Genomic DNA, 18977 nt, shown 5'->3' with positions numbered 1-18977 from the left:
CAGCTTTGTATTGAATCTCATCCCCAGTACACCAGTGCTATCCTGGCTGTGCTACTGTGACATGTGATTATAGGAACATGTTTAGACATGGGTGAACAGTTCTTTTTAGTTCTCAATGCTGACATGATATTCTTAGCATCATGGATGTGTCAATCTTGTCTGTGGCGCCCTGATTCTGCAGCCAATGCCTCCCACAGATCTTAGTCTCGGTTGCAAGATGCTCTTGCCTGGTCTTTTCCTGCTGAACCATCGAAGAGAGCAGTTTGTGGGGATGATATGGGGTGATCGCAAACATGCCTATCACATCTTGTTTCTAATTTTCCAGTGATCGAGACGGAGTTTGGTCAGAACCAGAAGACATTAGAAGACGTGTCTTCCATGATAGAAGAAATGAACAGACGGATGAACATTTATCTCGAAGACATCCAGAAGAAGGGCGATAGTTACCGAATCTGTACGCCTTAAACTCCAACAGGCGGTGCTAGTGTAGCATATGACACATCAAACTAACGAGAGTTCGATGTGAGATATTTGAGGATGGCTGTTTTTCTGCTCTTTGTCTTGTAAATTACTTTTCTTGAAGAAGAATCTTATTTGGCCAGTAATAATCCTTTCTCTCAATGGAGCCAGAATGATGCAGTTGAAATAACATTAAGATTGCAGTCTTCTGTTTATTCAGAACATCAAACTGTTTGGAGGAGTTTTGTTTTCGAAGAATAAGTGTCCATTTTACCTACCATCTTCTCATTTTTTTCGTTCTTTCCTGTTGAGCCAATGTACAGTTGATATGTATTGCTTTGTAAATTCTCAGTGCATGAGCGGTCATTAGGTGCTAGTCAGAGACAAAGAGCAGCAACCACACGGCTTCAGTTCGTAAAAAAGTGTTATTTTCATGATGTTTGATTTCTGTGCCTTTTGTTCTCATCACCATGCAGCTTTTCTAACAGGGGATTAGGATTTCAGAGGTTGGGAGCACCATATGTGTGAATGGTCGGCCTGCCTCTCAGCCATTTTCAGTAGTTTTACTTCATCCCAGTTGAAGTCTAGTGCAATAGCTTTGGTTTGTGGACTTCTGAAAGTTGGATGTTGTGTCTCATGGGGAGGAAATTGACATGGTAATATGACAGTCTCTCACGGAAACAGTGAGGATTTTCAAATTGTTGTGGCCGTTATTGAACCTCACAACGCCGACGTAGAAGTGGTTGCTTTTTTTCTGAGAGCAGTTGCGCAATTCCAGTTTTAGGCCAGTTTAATTTCTGGTCATGGTACGGTGTAACATGACCCTAATGTAGGATTATACTTTACTTGTACCTCAAGCCCTCGACTGCCATGTGAATGATGGGAGCAGAACGGTGATGATTGATCAAGATAGTAAGAATCGTTTGTGATCGTATGTTGGGAACTGCTGAAAATCTTTTGTGGGCGACTGCTGCAGGAGGAGATATTCGCCCTTGAAATACTTTGGTTTGATTTTGAGTGACTTTTCATTTTCACTGACAGTGGTCACCATGGCAACTGTTTCCTTGGTAACATACCACTCCTAGAGGTGTTGCTATTGGTCACTGTGCAATGTTTCTATGTTAACACACAGTTGCTATGGTAACTAAGCCATTTATGAAACCTGTGTGAATATCTATCAACCAAGAAGGTCACACTCAAACAACCCAAGTGCCTCAAGAGTCGAAACAGCTACTTAGACATATTGTAATAGATATTATATAAACTTTTTACTAATGAATCTGTAGCCTGGAATTTGTACCTAGATATAAAAAGAGTCTCGTTGAGTCTTATGTTTGTACAAACAACATGTAGAATATGTATAGGTAGAGATATAATTTGTTTTTATGGAACTATATAATCTGTTCTGGAGATTCTCCGAAACAGACAATGTATTAACCGTCTTCCTACTAAACTTGAGGTATGGTGCTCAATGTTTCATTCAATGACTCGAGGTGGCGCAGGTAAAAATGATGCAATTTATTAATGTTTTAGTTTTGAAGAATTTGAAGGAGGAGTCACCATGAGTCTATGTTGTAGTAATCAGTTTGCTGGTTGGGAATAGCATTTTTAAGGATTAAAGAGATAAATTATCTGACTTTGAAAGGTTTCTCACTGACAACGTATTTGATCGGAACGAGAGACGAGGCACCAGCAAACTGATGGCTGCAGCTGTTAAATGTCGACGGCACATTATGCACGACACGTTGTCAGTTGTTCATATTGTACTCTTGACCTTATGTATATGTGTATACTTCATCTATATCAGCATATCAACACATGTAGTCTGCCATGCATCTAATACTCTCACCAAACAAACCATGTAGATTGCCCTTGTAACATAACTAAGTTATTGTCATAACTCAAACACCGCCCCAGCCCTAGCTGGCTTATTTCTGGACCGACACAAACTTTCTGTCTCCGATCGCCAAATACTGTGAGGCAGGTCAGGAGCTGTTCTGACTGTTTGAAGTGGCTGAGTTTACAGTATCAGGTGAACACATTGGATGAGAACCATTCGTAATCCAGTTAGGACTGGAAGATTCTGTGGCAATTCGAATTTTTAAATGAATTTTAACCTGTTAAGATTGAAACTTGTCTTCCAACAAACTTGTAAGCTTTCATCATTATGCATCAACAACATCACGTACTTCGGTAACATGACATGTTGATTTTGTTCTTCAAAATGAAAAGCCACTGAGCTAATCAGTATTTAGTGTCACAATTAGTTCTGCATTTGCTGCAGATTTGTTACATGGAGCAGTGTGACTACTTGAGCTGCCTCTGAGCAGAAAATAATTGTTAATGCTTAAAATACTCAGTAAGGAAATTTCCAAACGAATCTTAGGAGCGCAAATCAAAGACATTTAATAACAAAAGGTTTTGCTATTGATGTTTTCAAGTTTTACTGTTGCTTTTCAACATTTTACTCAGACACTACAGCTGTATGAGAAGTGTCCTCTCAAGGTGAAGACTTTATTTTGTCTGCTATCGTTCTCTTATGATCATTTTAATGTCAAAAAATATCTATATATGACTCAATGGGTCACAAAATCTTACATTTCTCTCTGAGCAGAAGATGATTTGGAAATTTCTCTTAAATTTTGTCTGGATTAAGGTTGGATTAGGTCATCCACACATTGTGCTATATACAATGTGAGGGTGGTCTACTGCCTCCTAACCTGGGACTGACTGTAACATGTTTTTATCCGTATGATAAACGATAATGCTACTAGGAACTCATTGATACTTTAAAAAATACATTGCTGGATTACAGAAGCTTCTAGTCATCTTAACTCAAACTGCCCTAAGGAAGGTGAGTCACCTGTATCTTTTTCAATGCCAAAAATTTCTGAATGGGCTGTAAAATTTTCAAATTATTGCACTATTCTCTACAAATTGTAAGTTTCAAATTGTTTCTGCATCCAGTCTTTCAAGATTATGACCATTTTATCATCTATCAGTTACTTTGTTGCTTATTTGCTGACAGCCAACCTGTCAATGTTGCATGAGTTCCTAGTGTTTTAATCTCCACAAAACAACCACAAATTGTCTACAATTTTATGTAATATTTTTAATTTGACTGGAATAAACTTGCAAACAGTGATGTGATATTCTGGTCTTTGTTCCTCTGTTACATCTTGGGTTGGATCCACCACACAACCAAAGATCAAAGAGCCAAAACATTGCAGAAGTAAACGGATCACTTCGAGAACAATGTCACAATCACCAAGGGGATGGTCACGTCATCTCAGCAAACTTTTCTGTCCACAGTGGTTGTGACATGTCCAAGGAGCAGATGAGAAACTAAACTGATGAGATGACATTGCCTTTCTCCACAGTGGTTGTGACATGTCCCAGGAGAAGATGTACTTTGGAAAACATCTGACCCTTCCACCTATGGTAGATATCTCACCGTTCACTTGAAGACGGGCTCGAATAGCTACGAGACAACTCAAGTTGCGAACTTGAAGTAGAAGTTCATGTACCTGAGGTTACCTCTTGTCCCAAGGACATCATCAGGCCCCTCTGCCTTTATTGTGCACCTGAAGATCGGCACAGCCCAGTAGACGAGCTCTATGAGGTACAACCCATCTTTAGCGTCAGGACACGTCAGCACTCTTGTCCCAAGGACAGCATCAGGCCCCTCTGCCTTTATTGTGCACCTGAAGACAGGCACAGCCCAGTAGACAAGCTCTATGAGGTACAACCCATCTATAGCATCAGGACACATCAACACTCTTGTCCCAAGGACAGCATCAGGACCCTTCCGCCTGGAGAATACCTTTATCTCACTTTACTCCATGTATAACCCAATGACTCGTCTGTCTTGGTGGAGCTTCTATCTCACAGTGCTCTTGAAGACAGACCCAGGTGCCTTCTTGGATAAGGATCCACCCCATTCCTACCTTAGTAAGACTGGCTAAGTAAGACTGGCCGAGCTTCTATCTCCCTCACCGAGCTCTTGTTTGGGATTCATTGAAAGCTTATCACATGCATTAAAGTAAAGTAAAGTGTTCTAAAAGGCCTTATCCGCTTATGAACAGGTTGTTTTTATTAGGAAGTTAAACTGTACCAACAAGGACAGGTTGATTAGTGTTGTTCCTATTGGCACAGAGCCCTGTTGATGTAAGAATCTGGCCTTTTCGCAAAGTTCGTATCAATATAGAAATTAGGGCCTCGGGAGGGAAAGCTCTCGTATAGATTACAAGAAAATACTCTTAACGAAGTCTTACACCTTAGTATTAGGAAGCATTTGTCCAAAACGTTGAAGTTAGAAGTGTAGATATTTCCCTCATGACCGCACAAGACAATGTCACAACATCAAAATTCCGTGATAAGAACTCTAATATACATTAATGGCAGGACAATGTCACTACATCAAAATATATCTCCATGGTAGGATCTCTTATGTACCTCCAAGGCAGGACAGTGTCACAACCTCAATTGAAGACACAGTCGTATAAGTCTCGTCCGTCCCGTGACAGCCTTTTTTAATCGATAGAAAGTGCATCAGACATGAGTAGATGCGGGACGCGACATAACTTTCAGTTCTTTAGAACGCATCACCAGACTGGCTCATAAGAGAAACGATTATGAAGTCAGCTGGTAGGGCTTTGGCCCTCCTCACAAAGTTTGAACTCTTCTTCGACCACTGGCTGTGATGGCTCTAGACGGCTGGGAGGGTATTGGCCCTCCTGACAGGTTTCGGTCTCTGGGCTCGCACCATCCTCAGCTCCATCGCAGGCAGAGACAGCGTTCGTGTCTTCGTCTTCTTCTCATCCTGGAATGACCGGAAGTCCCTGAAGATAGCAGACGTAGTCCTATCATAACTGATCACATCCGGTAGCTGGCTGTTCTCCTTTAGTTTCTCAATCTGAGACTGTCGTCTATAGCTTGGCGACCATTGGTTCAAAACGCCATCGACTTCTCCCTTCAGGAACCTCTTCAACATGAATGTGTTTTTAGAATCTCCCGGGAAGATCTGCAGACGACAGGAGAGGCTCCTGAGGAATTGACTGCTCTTCCCATAGAGGCGTCCGTAGAGCGCCTTCACATGACGCATGTGAGTCATAGGCGGGAGAGATGACTTGAGTTGTTGTTTAACATCGATTCCTAGCTTCTTTGGTGTGTCATCATCTATATCAGACCAAGATATCAAATCCAAGTCCCTCTTTTTAGGTAGTGTGAATATAGAAGGCCGTGGTTTCGCCAAAATAACAGGCATGAAGCTGGGTTCTGCCACTGGAACGGCTGGTTGTGACGTCAGTTCCGTCGTCTGCCTGGGCGTTACGCCATCAAACGTCCTGGCGTGTGGATTTCTCATATCAGAGTCAGAATTAGAGTCCGAGTCACTGTCAGAATCACTGCTCTCAACATCCTCCTTTAGATCTTTCGGATACGCGATTCCAGTCGTTTTGTCCTTCGTCTCCGCCGTCTCGGATTGTGCGTTCTTCGTCTTGTCGTAATTCTTGAATCTGTGTTTGGCGTAAACCCTTTTATAAGCCAACATCTCTTTGAATTCGGCTCGTAATCCATTCAACTCTCTCTGGGACTTGATCTCAAATAGTTTCTGATCATCCTCTATCTGCTTCAAGGTCACCTCGCCCTTGTGACGGGCTTGGCCATTGTTGATCTTGGTTGCATACATGGAGACCAGACTCATCTGCGTCACCTGGTTCACTGTCTCCTCCCAACCGCGCCAACCACGCACTGGGTCACGCAAAATTCGTCGAGGCATTTTATAAAAGAGTATTAAGTTTTAATCCAAATTGAACATTAATCCAATAAGTTTTTGATTAAAATACGTCCTGTTTGCAAAAGGAAATATTCCACAACAATACAAATGACGATAATCCTCTGATATTTCAATTAAGCGATTCAATCGACTTGCAGACGATAAATGAAGTCTCACAATGTAAGTTCATAAAAAATTCAAGTCTTGTCAAAATACAATTATCGAGATTATTCGGGGTCGATTCCTTGCCACCTCTTGCTCCTTGTCGCAGCGTTCTCCACTCTGTTAGCAAGAAACGCCGGCCAATCAATGTCATGGGATCAGAAAGTTACTGCGGGCCATTTAATCAATCCATTGTTTACCGATATATATCGATCAGACGAGAGGGACACAATGAACGCTCGTGCCATTGTTTACATGTCCGAGTATGAAAACATTCTCTTACCCAACACATCAAGTCTAAAACAGACACCAAACAACGCCGACATAGTATACATATTTACGGCAAATTACGATATTTGTCCCTTAATTTAATTATGTCTGGGTTGACACTCTCCAAACAAGAGGTGCAACACAACCTCGGCCTGGTCAGGGGCTCATCATCTCTCGTGGGAGAGAAGGCCACCAGGTGAAACACGATTATGACATTCAAATCCTGGGGATTTATGGAGGTCACAACCATACATTTCGAAGACGAGCCCTTGTAAGCCATAGCTTGGGGGATAAGCAGGACTATTCCAAACGCCGACGACAAAGACAATACCGAAAGACAAAGTCACAATCATGAGTATCAAGGACACACAATGAGTGTATTGGAGCGTACTACCCAACGTGCTTTCTCAAGCAGGAAGCACATGATAGTGACCGCCGACTGATACTGTGCAGGTGATCCGCTCAAGCACACGCCGGATGCAGTGGACCAGCTTTACCCGTCGCCCTAACATAAGGAGAGACACGGGACTCAGGATGACAAAATAGTCTGCCCCGTTAGTCGAGCAATCGCGGAATGTTGGCGCCATCTGCATTGTCAGAGACAAACTAGCGTGATTGAGGAGCACACGCGCATACAGCGCGAGACGAGCAATGCCATTTCCCGCGCCATTTAGGTAGAGAGAATGAACAATCGGTGGGTGTGACTAGAGTTTTATTACATGATGCAAAATATACAGCTATGTACACAACCAACAACATCATCATTTCAACAAATAATGAAATTTGTGAAGAGGCAGTAGGCCTACCTCGTGAAGACAACATACTGGCATCTGTTCCGATACGGTGAAATCGGCCAGGAGCTGTTACGGCTATCTAAAGCAACTATCAGACCTGCACATAACACTATTTGAATATGTTATTCATAATTACATATCGTATTAGGCACAATTATTTTATTAGGCCTGGCATCATAAATAATATCTAATGATCTGAAACTGAATGCAACCACGTGATATACCAACGGGTGGATAGATCTATCCCGGCATAAGCGTGTGTGAAAAAGGCATCGCGGTCGGCCGACGACTAGAGTAGGATTTCGTCTCAGGCCGTCAGGAGGACCAGAGACGAGCAGTTTCTACTGTCTTTGACTAACCGAGATGACGTTTATAGTCACCATCAAACTATCGTAGAAATCAAAGACGGCGGAACGACTGCGCCCGGGTTTTTAAGGTCAATCTTCGAAGACATTAACCTCTGGTTCTCTCACGTCAGCTTGACGTCGTCTGAGAGGAATGTCTCGTCGAGACGGTTGCCCCAGAGTAGGAGTTTCACCTCTGGCCGCGTCCGCAGGACCTGGCTCAGCTTCTCATACACAGACTCCAATGTCAGATAGTACCTCTCGATCTCCTCGGGTTGTTCCTCGTGTCCCAGGACGTTATAACAGATCTTTAGCACCGTTATGGACGTGTTGACGCGTAAAGCGTTTAGCAGCGAGATGAAGCCAGCGTTGCCGATGCCGCACATGTTCACACAGATACATTCTAAAGTGTGGTTGTATTTCATGGAGTCCGCGAGGGCGGTGGCCCCTTCATCATGGATCGTGTTCATGCTCATGTCCATTGTCTTCAAGGTCGTATTGGCTTTGAGCGATCGAGACAATGCTACGGCACCCACGCTGGTGATCTCACACTTCTCCAAGTTGATCTCCAGGAGTGTCCGGTTGCTGAGCAAGATCTCGGCCAGGATAGACGCCCCGTCATCCCCTATCCGGTTGCCACTGATGTCCAACATACTCAACCGTGAGTTTATCCGCAGAGATTTGAAAATCTTTGAGTATCCTTCAGAACAGAGATTGGTATGGCGCAATCGGAGACGTTTTGTGTACGCGTTGTTTTTTAGAATCTCTGCCAACGAGTCACATCCTGAACCAGCAAGATCATTAAACCCTACATCTAACTCAGCTAGAGAGTTGTTTTTCGCCAGAGATGCTGCTATCCTGTTCATACCCACCCCAGTTAATCCTGTGCATGTCACATTCAAACACCGGAGTGATTTGTTCCGTCGGAGTGCTTCCGCAATGAACGTGGCACCGTCGTCCCCGAACACATTCAGCCGCAAATCTAACTTCGCTAATCCATGATTTGCGACCAGCGCCCGGCTTAATAACTCAACGCCGTCCTTATCTATCTTATTCTTTGCTACATACAACTCTCTGATGCAACTATAGTCCTGCAACACTCCCGAGAGAAACTTAACCCCTTCCATGCCTAGCTTCCTGTTGTACAAATCCACCTTTGCAACAGGGACAACTCGACTCTGACTTGTCAGGTTCGCGTTCCAGTCTCGCAATGCGCACATCTCATAGTATGACCTACGTTTAATTTTCCCCATGTCTTCAAGCGCCTCCTCCAAGCTCTTGTCTAAATATCTCGCCTCGTCTAAAGTTACACTTTCCCCAGTCTCAGTATCACAGTAACATATATCAATCTGGAATATTGCACATTCCTCCTGAGACAGGAAGTCCTCCTGGCTACCGGAGTGGGGAGAAACCCCATTCCTAAGTTGTTCGTCCCTAATATCAATCACAGACTGTATAATCGTGGTCAAACACTCTACTAAATCACCCAAGTGCTTCTGATTCGGGACCTCTCGGAGTATTTCGGTGAATGGTCCAAGGTTAGTCGGATTGTCATCAACGACCGCGCCTACCAACAGACTAGACCGCCGTTGTTTCGTCAGACAACCCATGATTTCTAGTTCTGTCTCTGGCGTGATCAATCCACGCTCCACGCACTGACCAAGGATCGCATCAGGCTCCAACATCTGTTGGAGAACGTCCTGGCATAATGAGTACACTTGCGAGTACTTCTCAGCGATGGGCAGAGTCAGGAGACTGGTCCGGCTGCTTGCAAACTTGTTAGGGGTCAAGGACACAAAGTTACCTCCAGTACTGTCCACCCACTCCCCCGCCTCGGCCAGTTCCAGTCTCCGTTTCCCCTGGCCCAAAGACCCGTGTCGAGTATTAATCTCCCTGATCGCCCTTTTCAAGGATTCGTCTAAGATTCGCCGAGTACAGTCGATGGTGTTGTACTGGTTGTCCGCATAGCTACGCATGCGTGGCGGTTTTGGCGGTGGACGCTGACTGGCTCGCCGTCCAGACGCGCACGGCGAAGACGGACAACTAGAGGAATGTGTCACTGAAAGAACATCAGAGATGGACACCCGTTTGGCGCGACCGTTCGATATCTTCCCAATCCCATTCGGGGTCTGATCAGGAGTGTGGTTCATCTTTGAGTTGTTGTTTTCACAATACGTCTGTTGAACGCTCTCAGCCTTGATCGGAAGTGACGTATAGTTGTTGTCCTTCGCCTTTGGACGCATTGGCAGGGGTTCCTTGCCATCCAACTTGAGGCCGTAAACTTCGAAGGGGTTGTAACCTGGAATGATAAATAGGGCTTAGCGTTAGTCAATGGCTACAGGAGGAATTCCAGGCAATCAAGATCAGATGATGTACTTCTGAAAACAAACTTATCCTTTCATCGTCAGCATGCCCGATTTCAAGACGACCGCTGAAAGGATGCATGGTGAATTGGTTAAAATAGTGGATGACCTGGTCTGCTAAGTACGTCTTAGCTACCCGTGACCCGATCCATAATGTGAAAGTTGTGAAAGTGACCAGATATTGATTCAGCTTCCAATGGCAACCCACCTTAAAAGTCACGAATCATATCGGGATTCCTTTTGAAAACACACACACTGAAAGGGACAATGTCACATCCACAACATGTATACCGTACCATAACCGTACATTTGTAGACGTCTGTCGTGTCGTCGACCTTGTCCAAGCGACATGTAACTGGGTCTGGTAATGGGTAATAACGAAGTTGAATGTCTGATGCATCCAATGAGAAACTCTTCCCCGCTTGATAAAAAAACACGAATTATATATCGAAGCGCCGATCAGGCATGGTACTCCGACGAAGTTCGTCTGCGAAAATGAGCGCCAAATGGCCTGTCATGTGTACAAATTCCTATCATGTACGACATTTACTTGCAAATCTGCGGCTTAATCAGTCTCATTAGCATCAATTATCAACTTATCGCCTGCCTTCCTGATTGTTAGTGTTAGGTTATAAGTTGGACCAAAATAGACGTGCATTTATACATGTGCAACTGCACGGGCATCCGCTCAATTTGTGATGAAATCAATTTATAGTCGGTGTCATCGCAGTTTTTACCTATTCAGTTTACATTGACGCGTAGATCAATGTACCGGGTCAGTGGGTCATTTCAAAGTGGGACAGACTGCTGAGGTTTCCATCTGTCACGCCTGAGGGACAGGAATGTGAATTGGATGTTAAACTAATTGAGCCGTGTATTGTTTTAAATGCGAGAAACATGTCATAGGTAATGAGAACAAGTCGCCATTTGGTTTGGAGAGAAATCAGTGCAAGATGTCAGACTTTCCTTCTGATGCAAAACAGGACTGGTATCCATGGCTTTGGACAATGTCAAGGTCAGGTTACCCTGGACCGAATCAACGGATTTGGCGGAATAACGGAATGGGTGGAATCTGCAGAATACGTCCAGTTTGAAGAAAACCCGGTGTGAGGGCCAAATGCATGACTGCCGTGTAATTGACAATCTTCTATTGTAACTTACACACTTTTTTCAGTCGAAATCATTTTAGAAAGCTCGATCTAGATTAACCCGCTATTTCGGCCCAAAACATTGTCAGAGAACCAATTAACGAGACCAACAGCTGTCTGAGAGCACTATTGTCATGGAGACGAATCAGGACGTGAAAGGTATGCGATACGAATGGTGATACGAATGGTGATGCGAATAAGGCCCGTCCCGATGCCATGATGATGTCAATGATGATGAAATGCAACGAATCTTACCATAGCCATTTGCCGAATCAGTGTCACTTCCAGATCCGGAGAAACAGCACGATGGGACAAAGAGTGGGATCGCCTGAACCCCCGACCACGCCATAGCAGTTGGAAGTGATTCTTGAGTGGGAGTTGTAACACAAAGAGAGGCCGAAGTCTCCTGGTTATCATTAGTTCCAATGAATCTTGCTAGAGAATAACGTTTCCATTGCTTGAGCTTCTCGAAATGTGAGGAGAATGTTACTGGTCGTTCTAAAGACCTACTCCTAAACACATTTTATGACAGTCTCTGACCATATTCCGCCAAAGCTTGACCCCATTCACAGAAATTGAACCACACCGTAAACCACTGATCTCTGATGGTGTTACACACAACGGAATGTTGCTTTTGACACGGATAAGAGGAATTCAAGGGATAATGGCATTGCCAGTAGACAACAAGAATACACAGTTCAAGGTTTTGAATATAGGCTGATACTTGTATATGTCGATAACTCCTAAATCGATTTAATCGAATGATGAAATTAACAACTAACACTGGTATTAATGTCAAGAGATCTCCTAATCGTATCGATTCACCCACATTAGTAGCATACATGTTTACTTTAATTATACATCCTTATAATCAGGAATGGGATCACATCTACCAAATCACCTAATTGATGTCCCATGGTCAAGGCAATTAGAGTTTTTATCATTTTGAGCAAGCGTTGGGTATGGATATTCTTGTTAACTTAGTTCAGATTTTCTCTTCGTGTTGACCAGGGACTGCGCCCGCCCGGATTGATTACTGGGTATTGAAAGATGCAGTCCGAAAAGTTGAGGACGAACTGTTGAAAGTCTAACCTGGCAATGCGATTTACGATTCAAGTGCAAAGTACTTGTACATTCAATCACATCTGGAATGTTCAAGTAGGCCCAGATAATTGTGAGAACATAATGTTCAGTCCTAGTTTAGTTCAGCCTGTAGCGGTCTCATATCATTAGACATATCTGTTGACGCTGCGGCAGAAAAATCGCGTCACATCTGCCTTAATTGATGTCAAAACAACTCGCTTCACATGCTTGGTGATGACCAGTTTCTTGATATCTGTGTGGGTTTTTTTCAGTATCGTCAGATAGAACAGATATCTACCGTCAATGGCCACTTTACTGTAAAGCCAGCCAGGAGCCGTTTCGGTGTTGGTGTCGATGCAGACAGGTCCAACCAACCTGGAAGAAGTGACGGCTCCTGGCTGTTAAGCAAAATCATTATCGCGTTTAGTGTAAGCATAGTCTGACTCTGGTGTAAGTTGCCATTGTTCGTTAAGAGTGTGCCAAATTTGCATCCACTACATACCACCAGACGTCCGTTGGCATGTATTTTCACGCAATACATACTGAATATTGAAAATATGTTTTGAAGTGGACTTGAAACAGTGAAAGTGTTTTGCGGAGAAAAAGTGAAATGCAATTCATGTATGCAACAGGTCTTATGGATATGTTAATGGGTTGACAGTCGAGACAACTAGATTAATGGGTGCATAATATACTTTAGGATGGTAATTGGTCGGTCATCCTGCAAAATTCAGTTGTTATCTTCAGCACTGTTGAGCACTGAAAATCTGACAGGCCTTTATATCGAGTTTTGTCAGTTTTTGAACAGAATACCTGGCTAAACACAGTTTTATGGCACGTTAACCAAGCGTAGACTGATAGTCCGTCAACCTATGACATGAATCAACACGTTTACCCATACGTTTACGTGTACGTTATGAAAACTAAATCCCTATTTGGCGGTATTGAACTTGGTATGTAATGGGTTAAAAACCTTTCTCCACAAAATACATGTAGTTGAGTATAACTGACATGAATGTACAGTGCCCGAACAATACCTTATGGAATGCAATTTGTGTGAAAGATCAACCCTTATTAACCTAACTAATTAGACATTGTATTGAACATGTCAGGCGCATTTTGAGGTCTATTGTTGTCTGTCTGCCACAAACTTAATGCAATGCTTTTTGATATCCGGATTATTTTGAACTTGTTTGAACTGGATATCTTTAGGAGATAATCCATCCTCTTGAGATTACTGCCCCGTACCAACAAGACAAATGACAAGACCTTACAATAGAACATTTCATACCCGGACTTCCTATCCAAGGGTCTAATACCACTATTACATGACGAGCTTCTATTACACTCCCCAGGCAGTGGGGTGAGGGCCCCCGAAGCAATTGGAATTGAGACCACTAAAAGTGTAGATCCGATACGACTTCTTGAAGGCGCTATTGTTGAACTATGCACCAAGACATCGTTTCGAAATGCCGACAAGGCCTTGATATAGACGCTTACCCTTTTTATCTCCATGGCAACTGATGAGGTTTCCACCCATCTCTCGGCTGTTCTAGTTATCCTCCGTATCCAAGCTCATGTTGAGGTCGTCAAGCCCTGGCGAAGAGAGAAAACATAACGGATTAAACACAGAGGACAATACGAAATCAACAAGAGGTTGTGTCGAGCCTTACGGCGACAGAGGTTCACGAATGTATATTGTCTTGTGTTTTCTTCATCCTCATTGGTCAAACTCATTGTCTGGCCATTTATCACTAGAAGAGGAGAGAGAGAAGTAATATTAGTCAAGTGACATCCCGAAACCGCAATCAGTCCGTGTTAGTCCTTTGGGGTCAGCGCGTACTGTGGCCCACTATAGATTTGCGCAGTGCCGTGTCTGTCTCGGTTTGCATGTAGAAATACCATGAATCTCCAAGCCATACAAGTCTGGGCAGTGTGTACAGTCTGGTGTCAAATTGCAAACCAATGTAAATTGTGATCAACCTCCCGCCTCAGGAAACACGCACTCAGAAAGAATCATGATCAAATGAGTAAAGGCAGATCAAAAAAGATATGAAGAAGTAACAACAATGTAAAACGGTTCGTTACAAAACAGGCCAGACTCCTGTTTGGTAATGTATGTATGTGTACCGGTCGAGACACAGGCCAGACTCCTGTTTGGTAATGTATGTATGTGTACCGATATAGACACAGGCCAGACTCCTGTTTGGTAATGTATGTATGCGTACCGGCAGAGACACAATCCCACTGACGAAAGCTGGGCAAAATCAGTAACCAAATAGTGACACCTGTTGAATAAATCAGCTTGAAGTGTATATGTGTAATGCAAGCATATCGATCCTACTATTCCAGCACCGGTTCGTGAATCTACATATCAGTTGAAGCCAGTCGAAATGAATCTACATGAAGAATTGCGTCTGCTTGGTGAGCCTGCTACGTGAAATGAAGAATTAAGATCTTTAACACCAATTCCCTGACGAAACTCCATCACCAATGAGATGTCGTCCATGTTATATGAGATCACAGGAATATTGGCATTCTGGCGTGGAATGTTCGAATGGCAGTGTGGAATCTATCGTCTGCTCTTGATGGCTGCCATCTGGTTTCTTGATGTCAAAGACCTGTTTTGATACTGTCTGGCATGGGATTGTCCCGTCACTGACCATGCTAGCTCACCTGCAGGGCTACATAAGCAGCCACCATATGGTCGTCTCCTCCCACCTCACTTGCTTGAGTGAGTTATTGTATGTTCTGTTGACAGCCAAGCCAATGAAACTTCAACACCACAGGAAGATGCTGGCGATCAGTCAGTGTGAGATGGGTGGGTCTAGATTTGCGGCGATGTGAATGAAGAAATAACTCTGACCATATCTTCCTTGTTGAGATAGAATACAATACACCCTCAGATATGTCAGTTATAGTTATTCAAAGCAACATCTTACTGCCACCCCCGCATATTTATTTTCTAACAAGGAATTCACTATTCTCACGACTATCATGACCAGTTCATCAATTGTAAGGCGGATACCAGATTTTAACACTGTCTCTAAACTGTTGAACTGAGACGCTTTGACGTCAGCAGCAGACGTCATTGAGCTACAATCACCAGTATTATACCCATCATTTCCTACAGTAAGTGTTCCTTGGACGACATGATCTAAGTCTTGTAAGACAATGAATGACGTGAAGAACATCGGAAATCATTTATGGACTGTAGGCCCTATGAGTAGGCAGAAAGAAAACGTCATAATCAGCTGGTATGTGGACTGTCTTCCTGGTTGTGACAATGTTAGCTGTAATATACCGAGCTGATACAAGAATTTTGGCTAATTTAAGTTATTATGTTGTTATTATAGTGCATATCTTATACATAAGAATTCTGTCCTGTCGTGTCCAAGCTCATCAGGTTCAATTAAGGGCAATTTGGTAGGGTTTGATTATCTTGAGATTAAACTCTCTCATACCAGACACATGCACAGCCAAAGTTGCATGATCAACTCGTAAAATGAGATACTGGTGCTTCAAAGGAGACATGTGAACTGTAAAGTGTACACGGCAAAGCCTTGATGCACTTATTGGTACGGAATATTCACAATACCCATCAGTACAAGAGAGCAGAATTTATTTATTCTCGTTAAAATGTAATATAAACATAAAATGATAAAGTAAATACCGCAAATGTAGGTCAGGTCGTAAGTTGATTAGGCCTACTCTATGTACCGATGTACCATCCTTGGTAGTGAGTTGAACCCAATTTCTCCCAATTTTATATCACTGTTCCCCATTGATGACACTGACATTGGTTCGCCTTGTCAACACATAATTAACACAGAAGAGATAATCCACCGCTGAGCTGCATGGAGAGAGTCAGTGGTGTTTGATTACATTTTCCGGTCATCCCAAATTACTCTTGTGAAGACATAGTCACAACCAGCATGACAGCGTGTCTTTAACTTCAGACAAGAACACTGATGCCGACGTATGTGGTTTGCTGCACATTATGAACCAGATGATTTGTGTGTAAACGCAATGTCAATGTAAACGTATTTGAGGAGTCGTTAGGACTACACTAGCAGACGATGACCCCGTCGTCCATAACTTTAAATAATCAAAGGCATTTTTGGCAGCTATTCCAAATTCTTACTACAAACGTTTACCCTCATAATATCCCCACATAATTGATCTGTTATTCCCATGAAATGGCTGAAGGGAGTTCCCCTACCCAATAAAGACGAGGGAAATGTAATAATAGAAGACAGCCCTACCTGTCTTCATCCGGACAGTTGCTCCTACGGAAGAAATCAACTAAATCTATGAGGAATTTTGAATGCTTTCGTAGCATAATTTCATTAGTTCTTGAGAGGTACAACACGTATAAATTATCACCTAGGCATGTTGTAAATGCGTGGGTGTGACTGGAGGAACCCCGCGGAGCAGTATCCAAGGTGACTGAATATTTGTTAGGTGTCTATCTCATTAGATTCGGAAATCACAGAACTGGTCAGATCTGGCTGTTTTAGCACTTCTTATTCGTTGTATTGACGTACGCATGCAGATCGAAGACTTGGTCTCGACGACATGCCGCATGTTTGTTCTTCTTAAACTATTGACAAGTGTTACATTAGGATAATCTGTCACGGTTTGTTTTGGCTTCCGTACCGTGTGAACACTCCAAAGTGCTATGAAATCAAATACGACTTTTTGCTCAACAACAAACTGGTCATATTTTGTCACAATTCAAAGGGAATAAAATGCCTAGAACCCATACCATTTGATTTAAGGTTCTTTTCAATCGGGTAGTTTGGCGGCCATTTTGAATTTGTTGCGGCCATATTAGATTTTTCCGCAAAGGTCGGTTTGATGGTCTAACATACCAAATTGCTGTGCTTATACAGGGTGGAAAGCATTATGTCCACCACCAAGGATTCATTCTCTTGATGCATTGCCACCACCAACTTCACATTTATAATTTCTTTTTTCACCGTAATTGCGGGATGATGTATTGAGCGAAAATGACATAGTTGCCATCCCATTACACTCATCTCATCAACGGATTTTTACGGAGCATTATCAAAGGTCAAAGACGAGGCAATTTGAGTCGGGTCAGGTTGAGGACGTGTCGACCCGGATCAAACCTGTCCTGGGAATTAATTAGATTGCGTTTATATTGACTCTAAGCTGTGGTTAATGGTGATAACACATGATAAGACTGTATCTGAATAAATCTCACTGTAGATATAGGCCGCAATTTGAAAGGGCCCCATTCAACTATCTTTACTATAACGCCATTGCCTGCTGCATAAAGACAGCTCTTTTTGCACTATTTCTATCAAAAGAAATTTGGGATGCGTCATGATGTTCAACCCCATTTTCTCATGTGACCCAATTTGATCATGATATGTGTTGTTCCTGATGGAAGACTATTTGCCAGCCCCGGGAGTCTAACTATCACCATTGAACTCAAAACCTCTCTTATGAATACATGTAATATGATTTCGGATGTTACAACTCTAATATAAATAGTGAGACAAAAATGATGCGAATATTTCAAGCCTGTGGGTCGGAAAGGACCTGGAAAGTCCTCATTGGGTTCCCTGATCCTTAAGGCCATTTAGGACTTGCGAATGTCCTCACGCTGTTCATTCAAAACCTATAATCTGCTGATATAAGATAAAAACTTACCTTATTGAAAGTGAGGAAGCAAGAAGGAATATGTCTTAACGAGTTTCAATGCAGTTCTAAGAGCGTTGATTCCTGAACATGTGCCTCAGAGAAGTCTAGAATAATTCCATACTGAGACAGATATTACCATAAGTCCATGGACTATTTATTATAGGCCTATATGTGGTTTGGTCCCATGTTTATGTCAGCATGTAGCGACCTCGTCACCTCAGTTCGCTTAGCATGTTCCCTTCTAAAATTCTACAAGCTCTTAGTCGAAATGGGACCTGTTGACGAGGCCTTGAATTTGAAATCTGTGTTGATTGAATGGGTTATGACAGATCACATTTTGAAATCAGTGCGTGGATCAGAACATAGGTGGCAAAACCATCAAGCAAATTTGCTCAGGATGTGCTATTGTCCTCGGACCTGGTCATAGCGAAGGGAACACATACGCCATCTATGAAAGTAGTTGTGTAACAGCTGCCTGACCCAAGCCACATCCAGTTTCATGGACGTCTTGGAAGTTGGACGCTCCAGTCATTCACTCCCTTCACAGTAGGGTTGACATCAAGTTACGTTTTCTCCAAATCTGTGCTGAATACTGGTGCATGGTCTGACAAGACAACACCTTCTTCAGACTAAAGTGACAGGATTGAAGTGGACCATACTATGAGGAGAGCTACTTCTGGATTTCCTGCTGTCCGCAAGCTCAAATTGTAATGACATAATGTTGTCTCAATTCAACCTCTAGATATGATATTCCAGAATGCACTTTGCACGTGATCCTGTTCGAATGTTAAAGAACAAAGGATTATCAACTCTTTGATATTATTTACAAATATTTTTATTTTGTTTTTAGAAGTCATATACAACAGCACATTGCCTTTTGTACATTATGTATCAAAATTGGGTGG

The 18977-nt window shown here is 42.8% G+C and overlaps 3 protein-coding genes across 7 annotated transcripts in view; 1 reads left to right on the top strand and 2 right to left on the bottom strand.

Moving 5' to 3' along the window:
- LOC135490606 (laminin subunit beta-1-like) overlaps positions 1–3609 on the top strand; it is a 34566-nt gene extending 30957 nt beyond the window's left edge. For both annotated transcript variants that reach the window (XM_064775846.1, XM_064775845.1), the window contains one exon: positions 326–3609. In XM_064775846.1, the coding sequence (XP_064631916.1) occupies positions 326–465 (140 nt within the window). In that variant the 3' untranslated portion in view covers positions 466–3609. The remainder of the gene's footprint in view (positions 1–325) is intronic.
- Positions 3610–4550: 941 nt separating this feature from the next.
- On the bottom strand, positions 4551–6238 carry LOC135490889 (uncharacterized). The gene has a single exon (XM_064776461.1). It carries the CDS (start codon positions 6236–6238, stop codon positions 5168–5170), a length of 1071 nt encoding a protein of 356 aa, XP_064632531.1. The 3' UTR covers positions 4551–5167.
- A 1107-nt stretch (positions 6239–7345) lies between these two features.
- On the bottom strand, positions 7346–18305 carry LOC135491685 (protein phosphatase 1 regulatory subunit 37 homolog). 4 transcript variants are annotated; one of them, XM_064777689.1, is made up of 3 exons: positions 18082–18305; positions 13900–13995; positions 7346–10104 (listed from the first exon to the last, which is right to left on the bottom strand). In XM_064777689.1, the coding sequence occupies exons 2-3, from the start codon at positions 13937–13939 to the stop codon at positions 7931–7933; spliced, it is 2214 nt and encodes a 737-aa protein (XP_064633759.1). In that variant the 5' UTR covers positions 13940–13995; positions 18082–18305; the 3' UTR covers positions 7346–7930. The 4 variants fall into 4 exon arrangements, with proteins under 4 accessions (XP_064633759.1, XP_064633758.1, XP_064633760.1 ...); XM_064777688.1 differs by lacking the exons at positions 13900–13995; positions 18082–18305 and adding an exon at positions 11572–11975; XM_064777690.1 differs by lacking the exons at positions 13900–13995; positions 18082–18305 and adding an exon at positions 10476–10644.
- Between the last annotated feature and the right edge of the window lie 672 nt (positions 18306–18977).

This window comes from Lineus longissimus, chromosome 7 (genome assembly GCF_910592395.1).
Source record: "Lineus longissimus chromosome 7, tnLinLong1.2, whole genome shotgun sequence".
Classification (NCBI taxonomy): domain Eukaryota; kingdom Metazoa; phylum Nemertea; class Pilidiophora; order Heteronemertea; family Lineidae; genus Lineus; species Lineus longissimus.
This window is presented reverse-complemented; position numbering and strand designations above follow the sequence as displayed.

Excerpts from the sequence above, each read along its gene's own strand:
- LOC135490889 (XM_064776461.1), bottom strand. The coding sequence starts at position 6,238 with ATGCCTCGACGAATTTTGCGTGACCCAGTGCGTGGTTGGCGCGGTTGG.
- LOC135491685 (XM_064777688.1), bottom strand. The coding sequence starts at position 11,665 with ATGGCGTGGTCGGGGGTTCAGGCGATCCCACTCTTTGTCCCATCGTGC. Across the intron at positions 10,105-11,571 it reads TGATTCGGCAAATGGCTATG|GTTACAACCCCTTCGAAGTT; the intron begins GTAAGATTCGTT and ends TTATCATTCCAG.